General features: G+C 36.1%; 1 protein-coding gene across 1 annotated transcript in view; it reads right to left on the bottom strand.

The window, feature by feature from the left end:
- LOC121371521 (26S proteasome non-ATPase regulatory subunit 1-like) overlaps nt 1–24,506 on the bottom strand; it is a 356,152-nt gene that overhangs the window by 61,214 nt on the left and 270,432 nt on the right. The window contains exon 22 of the mRNA XM_041497471.1: nt 23,886–24,000. Within this exon, the coding sequence (XP_041353405.1) occupies nt 23,886–24,000 (115 nt within the window). The remainder of the gene's footprint in view (nt 1–23,885; nt 24,001–24,506) is intronic.

Here is a 24,506-nt window from a genome sequence, read left to right as displayed (position 1 = left end):
TCACCTATGGGGTTTTATTTGGTATAGTATACATACGTATACTGATACCATTAATACGAGGTCATTACCCAAAATAACTCTGCATGTACAAGTATCTATACTTCAATATACAGTCAATCCTGCTCTAGTGGCCACCTGCATTAAACAGTCACCCCAATTAAGAGGTCACATTTGTATTCTCCCAAAACATTTAATATGGTACAGACAGGCCTGTATTAAACAGCCACCTGTCTTAAAAGGCCACTCTTTGATACTCCTATTGGTGGCTGATTAACAAAGGTTTGACTGCATGTATCTTTGGTATGAAAAAGTCTGTTTTGTTTAACAACACCACTAGAGCACATTGATTTATTAATAATTGGCTAGTGGATGTCAAACATTTGGTAATTTTGACATAGTCTGACAGCTGAGAGATGAAACCCACTACATTTTTCAATAACTAGCAAGGGATCTTTTATATGCACCATCCGACAGACAGGATAGCACATACCACAGCCCTTGATCTACCAATTGTGGTGCACTGGCTAAAATCCTATCACTTCAAAAGTTCATAATAAAAAAATTCCTACATTCATCACAATTTAATGATAGCACATACCACATCCTTTGATATATACCAGTCGTGGCACACTGGCTAGAATGAGAAATAGCCCAATGGGTCCACCGACGGGGATCGATCCCAAACCAACCGCATATCAACTGAGTGCTTTACCATTGGGCTACGTCCCACCCCGTATCTTTGGTAAAAGTACTCCAGTATATCTGTAGTACTTAAGTATAATATCTGTAGGAGCCAGTGCTCCACAACTGGTGTAACAAAGGCTGTGGTATGTACTATCCTGTCTGTGGGATGGTGCATATAAAAGATCCCTTGCTGCTAATCGAAAAGAGTAGCCCATGAAATGGCAACAGCGGGTTTCTTCTCTCAATATCTGTGTGATCCGTAACCATATGTCCTACACCATATAACCGTAAATAAAATGTGTTGAGTGTGTCATTAAATAAAACATTTCCTTCCTTCCTCTCTCAATACCTGTGTGGTCCTTAACCATATGTCCAACACCATATAACCGTAAATAAAATGTGTTGAGTGTGTCGTTAAATAAAACATTTCCTTCCTTCCTCTCTCAATATCTGTGTGGTCCTTAACCATATGTCCAACACCATATAACCGTAAATAAAATGTGTTGAGTGCATGGTTAAATAAAACATTTCCTTCCTTCCTCTCTCAATATCTGTGTGGTCCTTAACCATATGTCCAACACCATATAACCGTAAATAAAATGTGTTGAGTGCATGGTTAAATAAAACATTTCCTTCCTTCCTCTCTCAATATCTGTGTGGTCCTTAACCATATGTCCAACACCATATAACCGTAAATAAAATGTGTTGAGTGCATGGTTAAATAAAACATTTCCTTCCTTCCTCTCTCAATATCTGTGTGGTCCTTAACCATATGTCCAACACCATATAACCGTAAATAAAATGTGTTGAGTGCATGGTTAAATAAAACATTTCCTTCCTTCCTCTCTCAATATCTGTGTGGTCCTTAACCATATGTCCAACACCATATAACCGTAAATAAAATGTGTTGAGTGCATGGTTAAATAAAACATTTCCTTCCTTCCTCTCTCAATATCTGTGTGGTCCTTAACCATATGTCCAACACCATATAACCGTAAATAAAATGTGTTGAGTGCATGGTTAAATAAAACATTTCCTTCCTTCCTCTCTCAATATCTGTGTGGTCCTTAACCATATGTCCAACACCATATAACCGTAAATAAAATGTGTTGAGTGCATGGTTAAATAAAACATTTCCTTCCTTCCTCTCTCAATATCTGTGTGGTCCTTAACCATATGTCCAACACCATTTAACCGTAAATAAAATGTGTTGAGTGTGTCGTTAAATAAAACATTTCCTTCCTTCCTAATATCTGTAGACATCAGTACTCTAAAAATGGAACTGAAGTAATCAGGAGACGAAACAAACATTCGTCTTAACAGCATCTCGGCAAGAAAAAAAGTTTAATTAACATCCTTATCAGAGAAACGTCTCATTAACCCTTTCCCATTTAGGTTTTTTTCACTGGACCATCCATTCTACTCAACTTCTCCGGTCTAAGGTGTGCAACCAAACTGAAAGGGTTAAAAGATAGGAAAAACCAGGTTAACGATAAAACTTGAGATGTGGGATCAGGTTAATTATGAAAATAGGCCGGTTAATGAAACGGGCTCTTGTTAATTCTTTGAAATGTGCTGGGTGTTGTTATAAAAACAGCACCTGCAAATTACCAGTGTAAAACCGGGCATGCGAGAGCCGCGTGTGCATGTATGTGATGGACGGCCGGAGCTGCGAAAAGAGAAACTTCGTGTTTTTGAAGCCGATCCGACACCTCCATTGATTGAACTGAGCACCAAATACACACAACAGTGGTGGTGTCTCATCTTTCTCCTAGTGTTGTGATTGTAAATTAACCAAACCCCCCACTTGATGATAGTGTACCAAATCAGTTACTATTGCCAGTAATGTTAACTTTTACTGGTGTCTAATCCTTCTCCTGGTGTTGTGATTGTAGATTAACCAAACCCCCCACATGATGACAGTGTACCAAATCAGTTACTATTGCCAGTAATGTTAACTTTTACTGGTGTCTAATCCTTCTCCTGGTGTTGTGATTGTAGATTAACCAAACCCCCCACATGATGACAGTGTACCAAATCAGTTACTATTGCCAGTAATGTTAACCTTTACTGGTGTCTCATCCTTCTCCCGGTGTGGTGATTGTAGATTAACCAAAACCCCCCACATGATGACAGTGTACCAAATCAGTTACTATTGCCAGTAATGTTAACCTTTACTGGTGTCTCATCCTTCTCCCGGTGTGGTGATTGTAGATTAACCAAACCCCCCCACGTGATAACAGTGTACCAAATCAGTTACTATTGCCAGTAATGTTAACATTTACTGGCGTCTCGTCCTTCTTCCGGTGTTGTGACTGTAGATTAACCAAACCCCCCCACGTGATGACAGTGTCCCAAATCAGTTACTATTGCCAGTAATGTTAACCTTTACTGGTGACTCATCCTTCTCCCGGTGTGGTGATTGTAGATTAACCAAACCCCACACATGATGACACATGATGGTTCCAGTGTACCAAATCATTTCCTACTGCCAATAATGTTAATGTTTAATAATAAAACTGATAAATTCAGCATATCAACACAAAAAGGCAGTATACCAATAAAAAGGGCAGGACGAAGTCCAGTGGTAAAGCACTCGCTTGATGCACGGTCGGTCTAAGATTGATCCCAATCGGTGGACCCATTGGGCTATTTCTCGTTCCAGCCAGTGCACCACAACTTGTATATCAAAGGTGTGGTGTGTGCTATCCTGTTAGTGGTATGGTGCATATAAAAGATATCTTGCTACTAATGTAAAAATGTAGCGGGTTTCCTCTCTAAGACCATATGTCAAAATTACAATATTCGACATCCAATAGCCAATGATTAATAAATCAATGTGCGCTGGTGGTGTCTATGTTTAAAAGGACCATATCTTTAAACAATTCAGTCCATGTTTGAAGGGACCATTTTTATTTAAACAGTTCAGTCTATATTTAAAGGGACTGTCTCTATTTAAACAATTCAGTATATGTTTAAAGGGACTGTCTCTATTTAAACAATTCAGTATATGTTTAAAGGGACTGTCTCTGTTTAAACAATTCAGTATATGTTTAAAGGGACTGTCTCTATTTAAACAATTCAGTATATGTTTAAAGGGACTGTCTCTGTTTAAACAGTTCAGTATATGTTTAAAGGGACTGTCTCTATTTAAACAGTTCAGTCTATATTTAAAGGGACTGTCTCTATTTAAACAATTCAGTATATGTTTAAAGGGACTGTCTCTGTTTAAACAATTCAGTCTATATTTAAAGGGACTGTCTCTATTTAAACAATTCAGTATATATTTAAAGGGACTGTCTCTGTTTAAACAGTTCAGTCTATATTTAAAGGGACTGTCTCTATTTAAACAATTCAGTATATGTTTAAAGGGACTGTCTCTATTTAAACAGTTCAGTCTATATTTAAAGGGACTGTCTCTATTTAAACAATTCAGTATATGTTTAAAGGGACTGTCTCTATTTAAACAGTTCAGTCTATATTTAAAGGGACTGTCTCTATTTAAACAGTTCAGTCTATATTTAAAGGGACTGTCTCTATTTAAACAGTTCAGTCTATATTTAAAGGGACTGTCTCTATTTAAACAATTCAGTATATGTTTAAAGGGACTGTCTCTATTTAAACAATTCAGTATATGTTTAAAGGGACTGTCTCTATTTAAACAATTCAGTCTATATTTAAAGGGACTGTCTCTGTTTAAACAGTTCAGTCTATATTTAAAGGGACTGTCTCTATTTAAACAATTCAGTATATGTTTAAAGGGACTGTCTCTATTTAAACAGTTCAGTCTATATTTAAAGGGACTGTCTCTATTTAAACAATTCAGTATATGTTTAAAGGGACTGTCTCTATTTAAACAGTTCAGTCTATATTTAAAGGGACTGTCTCTATTTAAACAATTCAGTATATGTTTAAAGGGACTGTCTCTATTTAAACAGTTCAGTCTATATTTAAAGGGACTGTCTCTATTTAAACAATTCAGTATATGTTTAAAGGGACTGTCTCTATTTAAACAGTTCAGTCTATATTTAAAGGGACTGTCTCTATTTAAACAATTCAGTATATGTTTAAAGGGACTGTCTCTATTTAAACAGTTCAGTCTATATTTAAAGGGACTGTCTCTATTTAAACAATTCAGTATATGTTTAAAGGGACTGTCTCTATTTAAACAGTTCAGTCTATATTTAAAGGGACTGTCTCTATTTAAACAATTCAATCTATGTTTAAAGGGACTGTCTCTATTTAAACAATTCAGTATATGTTTAAAGGGACTGTCTCTATTTAAACAATTCAGTATATGTTTAAAGGGACTGTCTCTGTTTAAACAATTCAGTCCATGTTTGAAGGGACCACTTTTATTTAAACAATTCAGTCTATATTTAAAGGGACTGTCTCCATTTAAACAATTCAGTATATGTTTGAAATGATCATCTTTATTTAAACAATTCAATCTATGTTTAAAGGGACTGTCTCCATTTAAACAATTCAGTATATGTTTGAAATGATCATCTTTATTTAAACAATTCAATCTATGTTTAAAGGGACTGTCTCCATTTAAACAATTCAGTATATGTTTGAAATGATCATCTTTATTTAAACAATTCAATCTATGTTTAAAGGGACTGTTTCTATTTAAACAATTCAGTATATGTTTGAAATGATCATCTTTATTTAAACAATTCAATCTATGTTTAAAGGGACTGTCTCCATTTAAACAATTCAGTATATGTTTGAAATGATCATCTTTATTTAAACAATTCAATCTATGTTTAAAGGGACTGTCTCCATTTAAACAATTCAGTATATGTTTGAAATGATCATCTTTATTTAAACAATTCAATCTATGTTTAAAGGGACTGTCTCTATTTAAACAATTCAGTATATGTTTGAAATGATCATCTTTATTTAAACAATTCAATCTATGTTTAAAGGGACTGTCTCCGTTTAAACAATTCAGTATATGTCTTTTTTAAACCATGATACAGTCACCATAAGGTTGCATTTTACCAAATAAAATAAAAAGGGACTGTCCTGGGTAAACAATTGTTAATGAAATGATCATCTTTATTTAAATCATTTCATCTATGTTTAAAGGGTCAGTCTCCGTTTGCATTCAGTATATGTTTTTTATAACCCTTTTAAGGTTTTTTCGCAAATAAAATTTGACAATGTTTTGACAATCATTTTTTTCGTCATAACCCATAATTGTATAACCCTTTTACGCAAATTAAATTTACAACATTTTCAGTTCGCATCAGAGACTGCCATGATCTACAACTCTACAAACTCAGAAAGGAAAACTATAAAACATTCTGTCCATCGAAACACAAATTTGAAAAAAGAAAATGTCCATAAACATGTGCATACAGCAATTACACTGTGATGTATGTATAGACCGCAGAATCGGAGGGAAAAAACCAACGATAATCGCCCATTTTGTTCAAAGACCAGTGAAGCAAAAAAAAAGCTATATATATTCATGGTAGTTGCATAAAGACGATAAATTGTGGCTGTAATTGCCGAATGCCATGCTCCAGGATGATATTCCCTGAACGGATGAGTAAAACAGGATCCTATTACCAGTAGTGCATCTGGTTGAATTACACAAAACAAAAAATTAGACATAAAATTTAAAAAAATAAAAAATGGAAAAAATTATTACTTTTTTTTTTTTTTTTTTTTTTAAAGGAAAGAAATGAAAACGGCCAACAGTATACATGTAATTAATTCACAGAAAAATGTGTAACATTTGATGAGATTCCTGCAAGAGGCAGAGGAAACAAATGGCAAATGTTAATGCGAGGAAACTGATGTGTAGGGAAAATGGATGACCAACAAGTTAAATTAATCTGTAATCCCAACAAGCATGATCCTTTAGCGAAAAACATAAATCTAGGGGCAGAGGCTGGGGGGGAGGGGGGGGATTCAAGGGGTTTGGACACCCCTGTACCCCTGTCGAGGCTAAAACAATATTTCTTGCAGTGCAATATATTAGGCTATTCATATAGGTGTCCAGGGAAAAGGTATATAAAAGGGTTCATAAGATTAATATATGACACATGCCCCTAGATCCTGACCACGCTACCCCCCTGAAATCAGTACAAATAGGAAGCTGTTGCAGCTCATTTCTGGCATGTTACAATGTATCCCAGTTTCTATTATCATGTTAAATATATAAGACCATTAAATACAGGCACGTGTGCAGGAATTTATACAGTGTGTGTGTGGAGGGGGGGGTCGGTCTAGACTATGGCAAGCGAAGTTTCTAGGGGGGTGTCGAGTCATGCTCCCCTGGAAAATATATGAAAAACAAAAACAAAATTGATCCACACCAACCATCATGAACCCATCCAATACCCACCCACCAATCCATCCATCCATCCACAGACACAAACCCAAAACCCACACACCCATCCATCCATCCATCCATTTATCCAAATACAACCAAAACCCACCCTAAACCCATCATATCCATCCTTTCACAGATCAATCCACACTTTAATCAGTCTATTCATCCATCCACCACCCTTCTCTGCACGGCAAGCAGGCCACAAAAATGGCAGTGCATCGATTTACCTTCCAAAGTAGCAGATGATCCAATCATCGTAAAGTTACATGGTGTTTGGCCCATTGTCGGACAACCGTGTGCCGTGTGCCAAGCATCACTGTCTCGGGATTAGACCGGTTCAAGGTGTGAAAACAGTCCGTCAATCCGAGATACACCGATCAACGCACACCGTCTGGCAATCAGACACAATGTTCGGTAATCGGGCACACAACGTTGGAGACGAGAGAAATATCTTGGCAGAAAGTTCTCAAAATTATGCACAGAACAGTGAGGAGGATGTGATGCGTAGAAGAATTTTTTTTATGGTCCATTAATGCATTGGACAGATGAATGAACAGATGAACAACAATACAGACAGATCAGAAACCAATTTGTTCTAAAAATGAAAGCTAAAGCATGTACAGGTTGACAACACTGTCAAATAAAACTGTAACAATACAGTTTGTAAGTCCTCCCTATGAAATCAGTAAACTAGAATCATAAAACTTTAATTATACAGTTTGTAAGTCCTCCCCTATTAAATCAGTAAACTAGTATCATAGAACTTTAATTATACAGTTTGTAAGTCCTCCCCTATTAAATCAGTAAACTAGTATTATAGAACTTTAATTATAAAGTTTGTAAGTCCTCCCTTATTAAATCAGTAAACTAGTATTATAGAACTTTAATTATAAACTTTGTAAGTCCTCCCCCTATTAAATCAGTAAAATAGTATTATAAAACTTTAATTATACAGTTTGTAAGTCCTCCCTTATTAAATCAGTAAACTAGTATTATAAAACTTTAATTATACAGTTTGTAAGTCCTCCCCTATTAAATCAGTAAACTAATATCATAGAACTTTAATTATACAGTTTGTAAGTCCTCCCCTATTAAATCAGTAAACTAGTATCATAGAATTTTAATTATACAGTTTGTAAGTCCTCCCCCTATTAAATCAGTAAAATAGTATGATAAAACTTTAATTATACAGTTTGTAAGTCCTCCCCCATTAAATCAGTAAACTAGTATTATAAAACTTTAATTATACAGTTTGTAAGTCCTCCCCCATTAAATCAGTAAACTAGTATTATAAAACTTTAATTATACAGTTTGTAAGTCCTCCCCCTATTAAATCAGTAAAATAGTATGACAAAACTTTTATTATACAGTTTGTAAGTCCTCCCCTATTAAATCAGTAAACTAGTATTATAAAACTTTAATTATACAGTTTGTAAGTCCTCCCCCATTAAATCAGTAAACTATAGTATCATAAAACATCAACAGTTCACAAGTCCTCCCATTATTAGGTCAGTAAACTAGTCAATTAAAATATTAATAAAGATAGTTTATAAGTCCACCCCATGTTAAATCAGTAAACTAATAATATAAAACTTTAATAATTACAGTTTATAAGTCCTCCCCCGATTATATAAGTAATATAGTCATATAAACTTTAAAGCGGCTATGTCTGGAATATTTTTATTATTTAAGCATTTAGAACAGAAAATCCCATTACGTTTGGTGCATATAAGACGCCGCACTCCGAATTGGTTTCACTACACTGGCTTTTCCAAGTTAAAAATAAACCCACTATTTTGAAAATGGGATACTTTTGCCGGGCTCCCTCTGGGCTAAAAATAGTACGTTTCGGCTATTGTTGCATTGCAAAAACCGAGCGGATTCTAGCAGCCAATTACGCTAGCAGCCAATTTCAGCAGACCCTCATGGCGACGATCTAAACACCGGACTCATACGCCTTTCGATTGTTACCTGTATTTCACACACTTTTATACACACTGTTATGCTAATTTTTAATTATTCACTACAACTTAAGAATTTTAGAGTTTTAAAGAGTATCTTTATATAATAACAACACAAAAACCAAATAACAACCAAGACTCATTTTCAAAGTCTTATTGTTACTAATATCCATATAAATACAACTTAACCGTTTTATTAAGCACTTTGATATCTGAAGTATCACTTTAAAAAAATCCGTCTGTACTACGGTAATATAGGATGTCCAACTAGTATCGTATAGCCCACACCACAACACACATTATAAAAGGCGTAATGATCCAGTGTTTAGAACATCGCCATGTGTGTCTGCTGAAATTGGCTGCTAGCGTAATTGGCTGCTAGGAAGTGGCTGCTAGAATGCGCTCGGTATTACAAAATGGCGAGAATTGTTCTAACTGGCTAGTAAGCATTTGACGATATGCGTTAATGACGACAACTTGCGAGTGAATTAAAAGTGCAGTTATGTTTGTATTTGAACTTAGAAGTTGACTGTATACGATTGAAACCAGACATTGCAGCTTTAATAATTAGCTTATTAATCTAGTGCTCCTCCTATTAAATCAGTAAACCAATCATATAAACTTTAATAACTAGCTTATTAATCTAGTGCTCCTCCTATTAATCAGTAAACTAATCATAAAAAACTTTAATAACTAGCTTATTAATCTAGTGCTCCTCCTATTAATCAGTACTAGTCATATAAACTTTAATAACTAGCTTATTAATCTAGTGCTCCTATTAAATCAGTAAACCAATCATATAAAACGTTAATAACTAGCTTATTAATCTAGTGCTCAGACTATTAAATCAGTAAACTAGTCATTTAAAACATTAATAACTAACTTATTAATCTAGTGCTCCTCCTATTAATCAGTAAACTAGTCATATAAAATGTTAATAACTAGCTTATTAATCTAGTGCTCCTATTAAATCAGTAAACCAATCATATAAAACGTTAATAATTACCGTTAAAAGTCCTCCCCCCTATTAAACAGTACTGTGTATAGGGTTCTTCTTTCTGTTAAGTTTTTGTAGCCAGTAACTGGCAATTATAAGTGGCTGTGTGTTGTTTTATCTACCAGATTTCAGCCAGTGTGCATTTCCTCCATTTAACACAATATATTTCACCTGATGCACATACCATCATGTTCACCTGCTTCAGACTTTCAAGCCGAGACGTCTGTATTTAATTACAATTTAAACATTCTCAGCACCCACCCCCCCCCCCCCTTCCCCCACACACACACTAATTCTATGAAGCTAATGATACAAATGTAACCCATGCAATTAAGAAAATATCTACCATTAAAAATTAACTTTACAATAAATTAAAATTAAAACCAGACAAAAAAACTCCAACGTTTTGCTAAGTTGTAGTCAAATATCATGAGATGACATTACCTGTTTTCATTTCCAATAAAGTCTACAATGTATTTCAATTTTTTGTGTGTGCAAAATTCTGCATTAAATATGCTTTTCGGCTAAAACGAAAAAAATGACCAAAATTTAACTCTCTTGAATATAGTAACATAGTTCATATGATTTTCCCATGAATGGTAGCAGAATTTCTTTGATTTGCTATATAGTGTAGCGTAATAAAAATATTTGAATGACATACGTCACATATAAGACATCCTTATTTTCAGATAAAGTTTGGAACAGCTTTGGTGACGTCATTGTTAAGCCATCAGACATAATGCTGGTAGGTACAGGGTTCGCAGCCCGGTACCAGCTTCCACCCAGAAGGTTTTTTAACAACTCAATGGGTAGGTGTAAGGCCACAACACCCTCTTCTTTCTCACTAACCACTAACAACTAATCCACTGTCCTGGACAGGACAGCGTGCTTGAACTTTAATTGGACATAAGCATGAAAATGTAAGTTGAAATGAAATTAAATGAAAGGAATGTTTTACATGGGTATTTTGTAAGATGCTTTTTACTCGTTACTAGCAATACAAAGCATACAATAAAATAGATTTAAACTATACATCTCACACCTCATCATTAAATCATAAACTTAACCTTTTAAAAACCCATAGAAATCATGACTTCAATACCAAAACACGTCTCCCAACAATACCAAAAAAAAAAAAAAAGGAGGAAAAAAAAGAGAGAGACAGACAAATCGGCAGTATATATTTATATATTCTAACGTCAAATAGTCAAATAACTCGGCTCCTAAAAGCCAAACCACCAGTTTTTAAGACCAGTCGGCATAAACACTTAGCAAGAAAACATTAAGAATTATGTATATAGTACCGCTGGGCCACATGTACAGCAAAGATAGGCTCCCGATAAAAACAGACTTTCATGCCGATTGTGGCTTCCGTGATAAAAGCAGGTGCTAGCAAGGATTGTTTATTGTGAACAGAACTGCAATCATGACCAAATGCAGATCCTATCAGCACGTTAATCTGTTGAGTGCAGGGTGAGATTGACTATTTCTAAAAGCAGGCACACTGCACTAAGTCCTATCATCATCGTTGGGCCATGTTTGTTTTAGTTGTATGTATGCTGTGAGTTATTGGTTCCAAGTCAAAAAAATAAAAAAATAAAAAATAATCTCATGCAATTCAATTCGTGTTATTTTGGTTGTTCTTCCAGTTTTGAATTGGTGAGGCAAGGTTGAAAAGAGAGACAATTTAAAACAAGGATCCCATGGCATTAAATGTCTAACCAGCTGTAAATGATTTTGTGTTGTTCATAGACACACCCAAAGATGTTCATTTCAATATTTATATATATCAAGGGTGAGAATTGGTGAACTGTAAAAACGAGGGAATCTAGAGGGGTCCTGATAATTCTTGAAATTCTAGGTTAAAATCTGTGCCATCTGACACATTTTGGAGGAAAGGACGATTAAAATGCGAGGAAACGCAATGTTCCATGAGAGGAAAACAGCTGATCCGGGGAGAATTCTGACCCCTGATATGTATATATATAATTAAAAAATAAATAAAAAAAAGATTAAAATTCAGTTTTTGCTTAATGTTATAAAAATTCAAAATTAGTAGTTTTGTTGTTGCTTTTTAAAAAGAAAACTAAATGAAAAAAAATAATAATAAAAAAACAACATCCATCGACATGACTCATGACTTCAATACCAAAACACGTGTCTCCCAACAATACAAAAAAAAAAAGAGAAAAAAAAAGAGAGAGACAAATCGGCAGTATATATTTATATATTCTAACGTCAAATAACTCGGCTCCTAAAAGCCAAACCATCAGAGGAAACCTGCTAAAAAAAAAAATCAAATACAGCACATCTTTTATATGCACTTTCCCACAGACAGGAAAGCACATACCACGACCTTTGTCCAGTTGTGGTGCACTGGTTGGAACAAGAAAAAACCCAATCAGATGAATGGATCCACTGAGAGACCGATCTAAAGATAAATTATTGCCTTCTATATAGTGATGACCTGGGTGCCAAAGCCATATCATCCAATGAATTAAACACAACTGAAATGGACTGCTCTGTGATTTGTAAGCTAACTGCAAGCGCTGTAAATGCATTTTAGTTGGAAATGGTGTTAAATTTCTTTTAAATCTAGTTTTTGATGATATGCAAGAAATAGAACACTTCACTCCTGTCCAATAGATACCATTTATCTTACAGTTTTAGAAAAGAAACCAACTACATTTTTCCATTATTAGCAAAGGATCTCTTATATGCCCCATCCCACCGACAGGATAGCACATACCATGGCCTTTGACATACCAGTCAATAGTTGGAACAAGAAATAGCCCAAAAAGTGTGCCCCCCCCGCCTCCCCCCAATTTTTGGCACCTTCCTATGCCACTGTACGGGGATCAATCCTAGCAGTTCGCTACAAGATAAATGGTGTATCCGACGACCACTTATGTAGTACTACTCTCTATACACATCATTGTGGTAAGACGTGTGCATTTAACACTCTGTCACCCATCTGTCGTCATGACACTGCACGCTGCCGATCAGGCAATTGACAAACATCTTAAAGAAAACAAACACCAATTCACTGGCAGTGAAAATGCACTACATTCCATTAGACTGTGGCGGTGGGGGGGGAGAGGAGAAACCCGCGATTCCGGCGAGACCGCGGACTAGTGCCGAATTCACCAAGGACCGACAGCTCAATTTAACACCGCAACGACTTCTGCCGAGGAAAGTGCACAATCCATCAGATTTATTATTGTCAAGCAGATTAAAAGTCCGCTGAGTGCTATCTGCAGAGTTATTGTAATTGTCCTTGTGAAAAGAAAACTGGTGGATGAGACCCTTCACGGCAGTCATCGCATTGTCCAGTCCTTTGTCCTCACCATCACGCCAGTCAGTGAAGGGTCAGCTCCGTTTTTAAGACCATCAGGCAAGTGTAAGAGGAACCTGATTGACTTCAATATGGCCCACGCCTGACCCTTGACAAGATCCAGTTATTGACTTGTTATTTTCCCCTTATAGAACCATTAATAATATCTGTATCTTTGTGTGTCTGTCTTTCAATTTGATGATTCAGTAAACAGGGATGTGATATTCATTTAAAAATAAAACCTGAAATTAAGTCTAAAACGTTTTTTTTCTTCTTCATGTCTGACCCGTGACAATATCCAGTAACTGACTTGTTATTTTCTGTAATTCTGGCATAGAATGATTAACAGTATCTGTGTCTCTGTCTTTCGTTTGTTTTTTGTTTTATTTAATGACGCACTCAATACATTTTATTTATGGTTATATGGCGTCGAACATATGGTTAAGGACCACACAGATATTGAGAGAGGAAACCCACTGTTGCCACTTCATGGGCTACTCTTTTCGATTAGCAGCAACAGATCTTTTATATGCACCATTCCACAGACAGGATAGTACATAACACAGCCTTTGTTACATAGTTGTGGAGCACTGGCAGGAACGAGAAATAGCCCAATGGGCCCACTGATGGGAATCCATCCTAGATCGATCGCGCATCAGGCGAGTGCTGTACGTCCAACCCTGGCTGTCTTTCAATTTAATAGTTCAGTAAACAGGTATGCAATATCCATTTAAAAAATAAAACCTGAAATGTTTTAAATGTTTAGTTTTTTTTTTTCCCTTTTCATGCCTAACTCTTGACAATATCCTGTTATTGACTTGTTATTTTCTGTATAGAACCATTAACAATATCTGTGTGTCTGTCTCTGTCTTTCAATTTTATATTTCATTAACAAGGATGTGATATTCATTTAAAAATAAAAACTGAAATGTTTAAAATGTTTCTTCTTCACGCCCGACTCGTGATAATATCCCGTTATTGACTTGTTATTTTCTGTAATTCTTGCATAGAACTATTAACAATATCTGTGTCTTTCAATTTAATAGTTCAGTAAAGAGGGATGCGATATTCATTTAAAAATAAAACCTGAAATGATGTCTAAAATGCTGCCCCCCACGCCCACCATCTTGACTCCTGACCCATGACAATATCTGGTTTTTGACTTATTTTCTGTAGTTCTCACATAGAATGATGAACAATATCTCTGTCTGTGGCTGTATCTTTCAATTTAACGTTTCAGTAAATAGAGATGTGATAACCATTTAAAAAATAAAACCTGAAATGATATTTAAGAAGCTTTTTTCTTCTTTTTATTAGTTTTTTTTTTACAATTTCACATTAAATCCAAGGGTCACTCTAAATTAAGCATCAGTGCATCATCGTTGCAAGTGTTTGTGTATTGCTCTGTAAGATCCCCAAGTGGTAAGAGATTACAGAATGACACGTAGGCTCCAGTCTATGTAAAATCCTATAGTAATCTCGTGCTTCCTCTATCTCCATAACTTCATTTCTTTTCAACTTATTTTCGTGCTGATATCCAATTAAGGTTCAAGTACACACCTCAGCTATCTGGGCTGTCTGTCCAGGGCCCCGTTCCATGAAGCTATCTTAGCACTACTATTGCCCTAAATAAATACCTACAATCACGACCTTAATTTTTGCCTACGATCATTCCACGAGCTTACTATCGTCGTAAATTACTGTGAAAATTTACAATAGGTACGAGGCAGTTGTAAGCCACTAACGTAGATGTCAAATGGCAGTTAGATGATGATTTGATAATTTTCTAAGAAAGATACTAACTTATTGTGTAAAAATAGATCTAATACATACCAAATATCTTTTATGAAACTCGGAGTTCCATGAAAAACCTTCTAGGCCATACGACCTTCACACGAAAATACGGGAAATAACTCTCATGTCTTTTGCATTCAGTAATTTTCGCTTAGTATACACACTGACAAAATTACTTCATGGATGTCCGATACCAATAAATACATCCAAGATGTTAAGAAAAGTTGGTAACCACTTTATTATTTAACTAATTCTTTGCAAAGAATATATTAATCATTAAAGGGGCACTTACGACTACCATAAGGTTGCATTGTGGAACAGCTGTAAAGTTTACGGTGCCAGTTGTAAAACTCACCTTAAGTCACTACCTTAATTAACCTTAGCTACAATTCTTTCGTGGAATGCGGCTCGGGACAGTGCATTATAGTACTGTTGGAAATAGAAGAAAAATTATTTTCGTCGATTATTTCTTACATATTAAACTGACAAGTAAATATTTTGTAAATATCTATTTAATGATAGTCTACCTAATTTAGCATTTACTTCTTTGGGCTCTCATTGATGTACAAGGTGGTGTTTACTCTTGAAATTAAAAAAAAATGTCAGTAAACAGGTGATTTGTGCACTTTATTGGAAGAGACTATAAAAAAATGTGTTCAACATGTTTCAATTTCATTGCCATTACAATATGTGAGGGACTGTTTCTGATGATGTTTTACCTCTATTCCTTTCCAAAACAAAATATTTGTAGTCATTTACAAATAACTTTTGAGCACAACTGTCAAGAACCATTTTGAGTGATCCATTATACCGGTATTAAAGGTGCCATCTCAATGTTGCACAATGAAAGCTATTGCAATTTTTTTTTTTTTTTTTTTTTAAATTTTGATTTAACATTTAAAGAAGATACCTTTAACAATATGCCCATCAATGATTATAGGAAATAATTTGATCTACTGGTAGAAAATACATTTTTATTGGAGAATCTTTATCACAAACAGATGTTCGCATATAACTATGATATAGCACCTTTAAATGGTTGCAAGATTGTGTAAATTTCTAATGTACTTGTTGTATTGAATTTATACTCAATAAATATGCTTGTCATAATTAATAATTTATGCTGCAATTAAAAATTATCAGTTAACTTGCAGTTTTAAATTAAAAGTTTGTTTAAGGGTAAATGAAATTGATACATATCGATCAAAATGTGTTATAGTCTGTTCCAATAAAGGTCACAATTAAATCACCTGTTTACCGACATCTTTATTTTAATTTCAAGAGTAAACACTACCTTGTACATTAATGAGAGCCCAAACAAGTAAATGCTAAATTAGGTAGAGTATCATTAAATAGGTATTTACAAAACATTTACATGTCAGTTTAATATGAAAGAAATAATAGACGAAAATCATTTTTATTCTATTTCTGACAGTACTTTTAGTTATTAATTATTAGTGGTTAGTGAGAGAGGAGGGTGTAGTGGCCAAAAAACTAACCACTGAGCAGTTAAAATTCTCTCTGGGTGGGAGCCTGCAGTACCGGGCTGTGAATCCTGTACCTATCAGCTTTATATCCAATGGCTTAACCACCACACCACCGAGGCCAGTCCCCCCCCCCCCCACCTCCCCCAACACAACTTGTGACACTGACGCTATGAGGTGTGGAGTAATTTCCCCAACACCGTGTTTGAATGTGACCTAGATTTCAGTTTAACATGTAAAGGAAATCAAAGAACGGCAGATATGTTAGTGGGTTGATTTGACAAGTGTTAACATTTGGAGAGTGAGAAGAGGAAGGCCATCGTTTCCAGTGAATCGAATCAACATGTAGCTAGTACGGATACACAAGACGGCTGGCTACATGTGGTGCAAGGTAAGATAAATGAACAACAGGTAGTCGTCTCGTTTTGTCTCTCTCACCTGTCCCACCTTGACGGCATTCCATCACACAGAACGAAGCCTTCATGGAGATACTAGTAGACTATATTTCAAAGTGCATTTCAAACAAACACACACACACTTTTATTTTTTTTATACCTCATTTTGTTTTTGTTTTTTTTACATCAGTTTATCTTATCCATATCCAATGAAGCTTTTGGTGGCTTTCACTTCTTTAAAAAAAAAAAAAAAAAAAAAAAAAAAAATCTTTACTTTTTTTTTTGTGATTGGCATGCATTGGACTGAGGCAGGTCATTGTGACAAGTGGTTTTTACTTCTTTAATTTTTGTTTGGTTTGTTGGCATGCATGCATAGGAGTGAAGTCATTCTGGCAATATTTAAAAGAAAACAAACAAGGCTGATTAATAAAATATACATGGTAAATCAAACATGAAAAACAGCTACAAAAAAAACACCCAACATAATATAAAAACCATATGGGGCAAAAAGCAACAGATTTTGAGTATCACTAAAATCTAAAAGTTTGAGTAAAAAAAAAAAAAAGCAGACAAATTTTCATCTCTGGTTTCCATTTTCATTATTATACGAGTTCTTATTCAAATCAGCTCAGCAATATAGAAAGATGATTTTGTTTGTCAACGATATATAAACTTTGACCGCAACTGTTTACTCAGTATTACTGGAAACCAAGGACCTAATTATGAGGACAATTGCCGGGATACCATGGCGCGTAGAGGAGGATGAAGACTTAAGTAAAAGACAATTACATCGGAGTCTCTGTGAGTGGCACGTCGTTAGTGCCGATGTAACACTGGCCAGACAATGTCACCCGCTGTTTGACACGTTTCGGCATTTCGTTATCCCGACCTTCACAAGTGTCCAGCTCTGATGAAATCAAATTTTGGACAGGAAAGCAACGTCTTCAAAGGTCTGTGATTCCACTACATCCACACAGACACACTGAGACAAGAAAAATAAATAAAGTTTGTTTTGTTTAATGTTACACCACTAGAGCATATTGACTTATTGATCAATAGCTACCGATTTGAAAGTCTGTGATTTCACTACACCTGCACAGACACAAAACAAATAAAGTTTGTTTTGTTTAACGACAACACTAGAGCACATTGATTTATTAATCAATGGCTATTGGATGTAATTCTGACATCTAGTCTTAGAGAGGTATGTTACACCCCGGTCCCGTTAAATTTTTTCCATTAATAGGAAGGGATCTTTTATATGCACCATCCCACGGACAGGATAGTACATACCACAGCCTTTAATATGCCAGCCATGATGCACTGGCTGGAAAGAGAAATAGCCCAATGGACATCGATCCTAGTCGACCTTGATGAGTGTCCAACTGTTGAAATCTCATTATGGACAGGAAAGCAATGACTTCAAAGTCTGTGATTCCACTATATCCACACAGACACACCGAGACAAGAACAATAAATAAAGTTTGTTTTGTTTAATGTTACACCATTAGAGCATATTGATTTATTGATCAATAACTATTGGATGTCAAACACAATTCTAACATAATAGTCTTAGTTAAAACTTAGTTTTTTGTTCAACAACACCACTAGAGAACACCAATTTATTGATCGTTGTCTATTGGATATTAAACATTTAGTAATAATGACATACATGTACAATCGTAGAGAGGAAACCTGCTAATTTTTTTCCCATCAGTAGCAATGTATCCTTTATAAGCACCATCCTACAGACAGGACAGCACATACCATGATCTTTGACATTCCAGTTGTGGTGCAACAAGAAATAGCCCAATGTGTCCACTGATGGGGATCGATCTTAGACCGACCACACATCTAGCAAGCACCTTAATTACCACTATTGTAACCATCAATAGCCCAATGTGTCCACTGATGGGGATCGATCTTAGACCGACCACACATCTAGCAAGCACCTTAATTACCACTATTGTAACCATCAATAGCCCAATGTGTCCACTGATGGGGATCGATCTTAGACCGACCACACATCTAGCAAGCACCTTAATTACCACTATTGTAACCATCAATAGCCCAATGTGTCCACTGATGGGGATCGATCTTAGACCGACCACACATCTAGCAAGCACCTTAATTACCACTATTGTAACCATCAATAGCCCAATGTGTCCACTGATGGGGATCGATCTTAGACCGACCACACATCTAGCAAGCACCTTAATTACCACTATTGTAACCATCAATAGTACTGTTGTGTCTGTTCAGATCAAAACAATCACAACAGTTTGATGTAACACCATGAAATATTAGCATTTTGTATCGCCTTGCTATATCCGCTAATATTTTATGCTCGCTAACATTCCCTGATTTATAGTAATTAAAATAACAGTAAATTAATATGTGCATTTCTTTTGTTGCTTGGGCGAGACGTAGACCAGTGGTAAAGAGCTCTCTTGATGCGCGGTCAGTTTGGGATTGATCCCTGTTAGTGGGCTATTTCTCGCTCCAGCCAGTGCACCACGACTGGTGTAACAAAGGCTGTGGTATGTGTTATCCTGTCTATGGGATGGTGTATATGAAAGATCCCTTGCTGCTAATCGAAAAGAGTAGCCCATGAAGTGGTGACAGCAGTTTTCCTCTCTCAATATCTGTGTGGTCCTTAACCATATGTCCGACGCCATATAACCATAAATAAAATGTGTTGAGTGTGTCGTTAAATAAAACATTTTCTTATTTCCTTTCTTTTGTTGCTCAGTAAACAAAGATTTTTATTACTTCCTGCATCTTTTAAAAAATAAAATAAAAATCATTACATAAAACTGCAAATGAGCCATTCCCATCACAGATGCCGACAAGAAAAACAAAAGAGTCGACAAGAAATCGAAGAGTTATTTTCCATGAATAAAAACTCGGCACACTTCTACAGACCACCGAAGTCTTGATGTACAGGTTTCCATTAATGACATCGCCCCAACTAACTGTCTGTAAAAAAGCAGATGTTTGAACACCCATAATAATAAACGATGGACAAACATCCACAAACACAGCCACATGCAGAAACATAACAAGCATGTTTGACATTTGTTGAATACAAGAGCTCCCGTTAAAGTGGATCTATATTCCGGTACACTCATCCACAAAAGAAACGGGATATATATAAAGCTAAAAGTTTAAAGTTGTTTTTGTTTAACGACACCACTAAAACACATAGATTTATTAATCATCAGCTGTTGATATAAAAAAAAAAAAATTCTAATATATAGAGAGGAAACCCTCTACATTTTTACCAGTGGAACAAACAAATATTTAACGACAACCCAGCATGAAAAATACATCGGTGGCTGGAACAAGCAATAGCCCAGTGAGCCCAATGAGCCCAATGATGGGGATCGATCCCAGATTAACCTCACATCAAGTGAGCACTTTACCACGGAGCTATGTCCAAACCCAAACTTAAGTTCAAACAAATTAAATTTTTTAACTAAAAACATTTGGTAACAGGAATGAAATTTCAAGTAAATCCATCTTATTGAAGTTTATTAAGTTACCATGTTGGCTTCAGCTAACAACTATAGATTTAATGTATTCTGAGAGTGCTATTAAAGCAATATATGTCCTCTACCGGGCCCAACATAGTTACATATCTCCCAAGTTTAAGGGCCATAACTCTATGAAAAATAGGTACAAGATAAACCTATACACCAAATTTCTGTTAAATATCTCAAGGCAGACACAGACAGACAGACAGACAGAAGGATGGAGGGGACTAATAAATAAACTAATAAACTAACTGAACATTTAATTTAATTACCACTTTCTTAGCATATTACATGAATGTGATGAACATTTATATGTTCAACTATAAACCAAGTTTCATTGGTTTAGGTGGGACGGGACGTAGCCCAGTGGTAAAGCACTCACTTGATGTGCGGTTGGTTCTGGATCGATTCCCGTCGGTGGGCCCACTGGGATATTTCTCGTCACAGCCAGTACACCATGACTGGTATATCAAAGGCCGTGGTATGTGCTATCCTGTCTGTGGGATGGTGCATATAAAAGATCCCTTGCTACTAAAGAAAAAATGTAGCGGCTTTCCTCTCTATGACTGTGTCAAAATGACCATATGTTTGACATCCAATAGCCAATGATTAGTATGTCAATGTGCTCTAGTGGTGTCGTTAAACAAAACAAACTTCACTGCTTTAGGATGCAGTCTTCGCCAGGAAATTTATGTTATCCTTCTCCACCATTTACCTGGAATGTTTTAGAAGAACAGCAAATTGATTGCCTTGCGATAAAAGCTTTAATACATTTAATTTAATACTTCATGTGACTGCTCACCTAGCACCATCTTAAGAGAGTGATCTACAGCTCACCCTTGATTATACTCGTGGTACAAAATAGGATTTATACCATGTGCAGAAAGTCAGATAAATGCAAAAGTAGATGCTGCCATCAGAAAAAATTAACAGCAATATCTCACAAAAATTATCGTTTATACATTATTTCACCTTCATAAAAATTATTATCTTTTTAAAAAATAAACAATCCTCCCTTTGCCTACATGTATTTCAAATATTACGTAAATAAATACAACTTTCTATCATGCAGACTGTCTTTTCTGTGCGAGTATATACAGCAATGGAAATGTCAAATATAAACACCAAGTTCAATCAATGAGTCAATGTGGCAAAACCCCCATCTTCTTTAATAGCCAGACCATTCAAACACACAGACTCAGGTAGGTGTAGTCAGTATGTTAAATGAGAATGAGATACTGTTCAGTAGTAAAGCACTTGTCTCAAGTTCATTCGAAAGATTGCAGGACCTATGCTTCTCAATGGATTTTTTCCCATTCCAGGCATCTAAGCAGATCAAAGCAGAATGATTGTTTGCTCAATTTGCTTTTCACGTTTCTCTTATTATGGAGTGGAGAGTTGCAAATCACCCTCCCTTACAGCATTTTGAGTGCCTCTGACAAAACAATTTACTCCCACCTCAAACAATAAATCAATAATTTACCCGAAGCATAATAATTAATATTTCTAATGAAACTGTGTGCAATTAAATGTCTTATCTAGCATGAACTGTGCAAATCACCCTCTCTCATCACACTTTTCTCAGTGTCTGACATAACAATTTACCCACCTCAACCAAAATATTAATAGTTTACCTGAAGCATAATAATTCATATTTCTAATGATACACTTAACATACATTCTAGGTAAATTGGTTATCATTACAGTGCCAAGTGATATATGAAGACAAATGCCCCAGTCAGAATCCCATCACTTCAAAAGTTCATAATTCAATTTCTGTTACATTCATTACAACTTAACGCCATTACAATGGTCCAGCCGCCATTACAATGGTCTAGCGCCATTACACTGGTCCAGCCGCCATTACAATGGTCTAGCGCCATTACACTGGCCCAGCCGCCATTACAATGGTCTAGCGCCATTACACTGGTCCAGCCGCCATTACAATGGTCCAGCCGCCACAATGGTCTAGGCCAGCCGCCATTACAATGGTCTAGCGCCATTACACTGGCCGCCCAGCCGCCATTACACTGGTGGCCATTACTAGCGCCATTACACTGCCGCCCAGCCGCCATTACAATGGTCTAGCGCCATTACACTGGTCCAGCCGCCATTACAATGGTCTAGCGCCATTACACTGGTCCAGCCGCCATTACAATGGTCTAGCGCCATTACACTGGTCCAGCCGCCATTACAATGGTCTAGCGCCATTACACTGGTCCAGCCACCATTACAATGGTCTAGCGCCATTACACTGGTCCAGCCGCCATTACAATGGTCTAGCGCCATTACACTGGTCCAGCCGCCATTACAATGGTCTAGCGCCATTACACTGGTCCAGCCGCCATTACAATGGTCTAGCGCCATTACACTGGTCCAGCCACCATTACAATGGTCTAGCGCCATTACACTGGTCCAGCCACCATTACAATGGTCCAGCCACCATTACACTGGTCCAGCCACCATTACAATGGTCTAGCGCCATTACACTGGTCCAGCCGCCATTACAATGGTCTAGCGCCATTACACTGGTCCAGCCACCATTACAATGGTCTAGCGCCATTACACTGGTCCAGCCACCATTACAATGGTCCAGCCACCATTACACTGGTCCAGCCACCATTACAATGGTCTAGCGCCATTACACTGGTCTAGCCATGGCTATGTGAGTTTGTTCATTACTCAATGAAACTAAAAATTACATTGTCTGATGATGTCAATTTATATTTGTACTTTGTATTATTAGCATTATTATTGTTCAAGAACCAAAAAAGAATTTAAAATTAAAATATGACTTGTCATTGTTCTTATTAATAAATTAAGTATGTTTCAAACTTAATTATACAAATTGTCTGTTATTTCTTTAAAATTCATCAGGGTATGAATGGGGAAAAAAGCATTGCTAACTTTTGCATGAATGACTCATCATTTTACACATTTTGCTTATGTTTTGGGGTTTTTTCATACCCCATGTAAACCAAACAGAAATAAAATCTGTAAAAATACTTGTTATAAATGCTTGAATTGGTCCAAACTATATCAGGAGACGTAGAAAACTGACATTCATAGCTGCATGAACATCATTTTTTTAATACATTGGCAGTGCTTAAACAAACTAAATAATTGTTTCAGCTGTTTCTCTTTTACTGTTTAAAATTAAAATATCTGTCAAGTGTTGAATCAGTAAATGTTGAAAAAAACATTCAGACATATTTTTTTTTAAAGTTGTAAAAATGTGAGAATTCTTTCAGTCTGCTACCAACTGAAAAAGCCGAACCGTAGAATGTGGGTTTCCCTTGTGTTATGTATTAATTTCATCAAGAAAGATTGTAGTAGTTATAACTGACGTACCTTCAGTCCCGTTCCAGCGCAGGCGATACCAAGAGCCATGGCCGCTCCGAACCGGACGTGGGGGTTGTAGCTCTCCGACAGAAGAGACACAACGCTTGGACATTGCTCCGGGGTCCTGTAACAATGATAACAAACAGTCTTATTCAAGTGAAAAACAAATAATAAAGGAAAGGAATGTTTGCTAATAGCATCTCACATATTTTAAACTATGGCTTCTCGTTTTTTTTCTAAAAATCAAAAAATCATTGTCTTTCCAACAAGAATAGGCGAGATGTATCTCAATGGTTAAGTCATCATCTGAAGTGGCTGCATAGTTAAAAAAAAAAAAAAAAAAAAAAAAAAAAAAAAAAAAAAAAAAAGTTTCTTATTTAGCAACACCACTAGAGGACATTGTCTAATTAATCATCAGCTATTGGATGTCAAACATTTGGTAAATCTGACATCAAGTCATCAGAGGAAACCTGCTACTTTTTGCCTAATGCAGCATGGGATCTTTTATATGCACTTTCCCACAGACAGGAAAGCACATGCCACGGCCTTTGTCCAGTTGTGGTGCACTGCATGGCTGGAATGAGGAAAAAACCAATCGGCTGAATGGATCCATCGAAGTGGCATGATCCT

This window comes from Gigantopelta aegis, chromosome 1 (assembly GCF_016097555.1).
Source record: "Gigantopelta aegis isolate Gae_Host chromosome 1, Gae_host_genome, whole genome shotgun sequence".
NCBI classification, from domain to species: Eukaryota; Metazoa; Mollusca; class Gastropoda; order Neomphalida; family Peltospiridae; genus Gigantopelta; species Gigantopelta aegis.
Note: the sequence above shows the minus strand (reverse complement) of the source record. Positions and strands in the feature narration are given on the sequence as shown.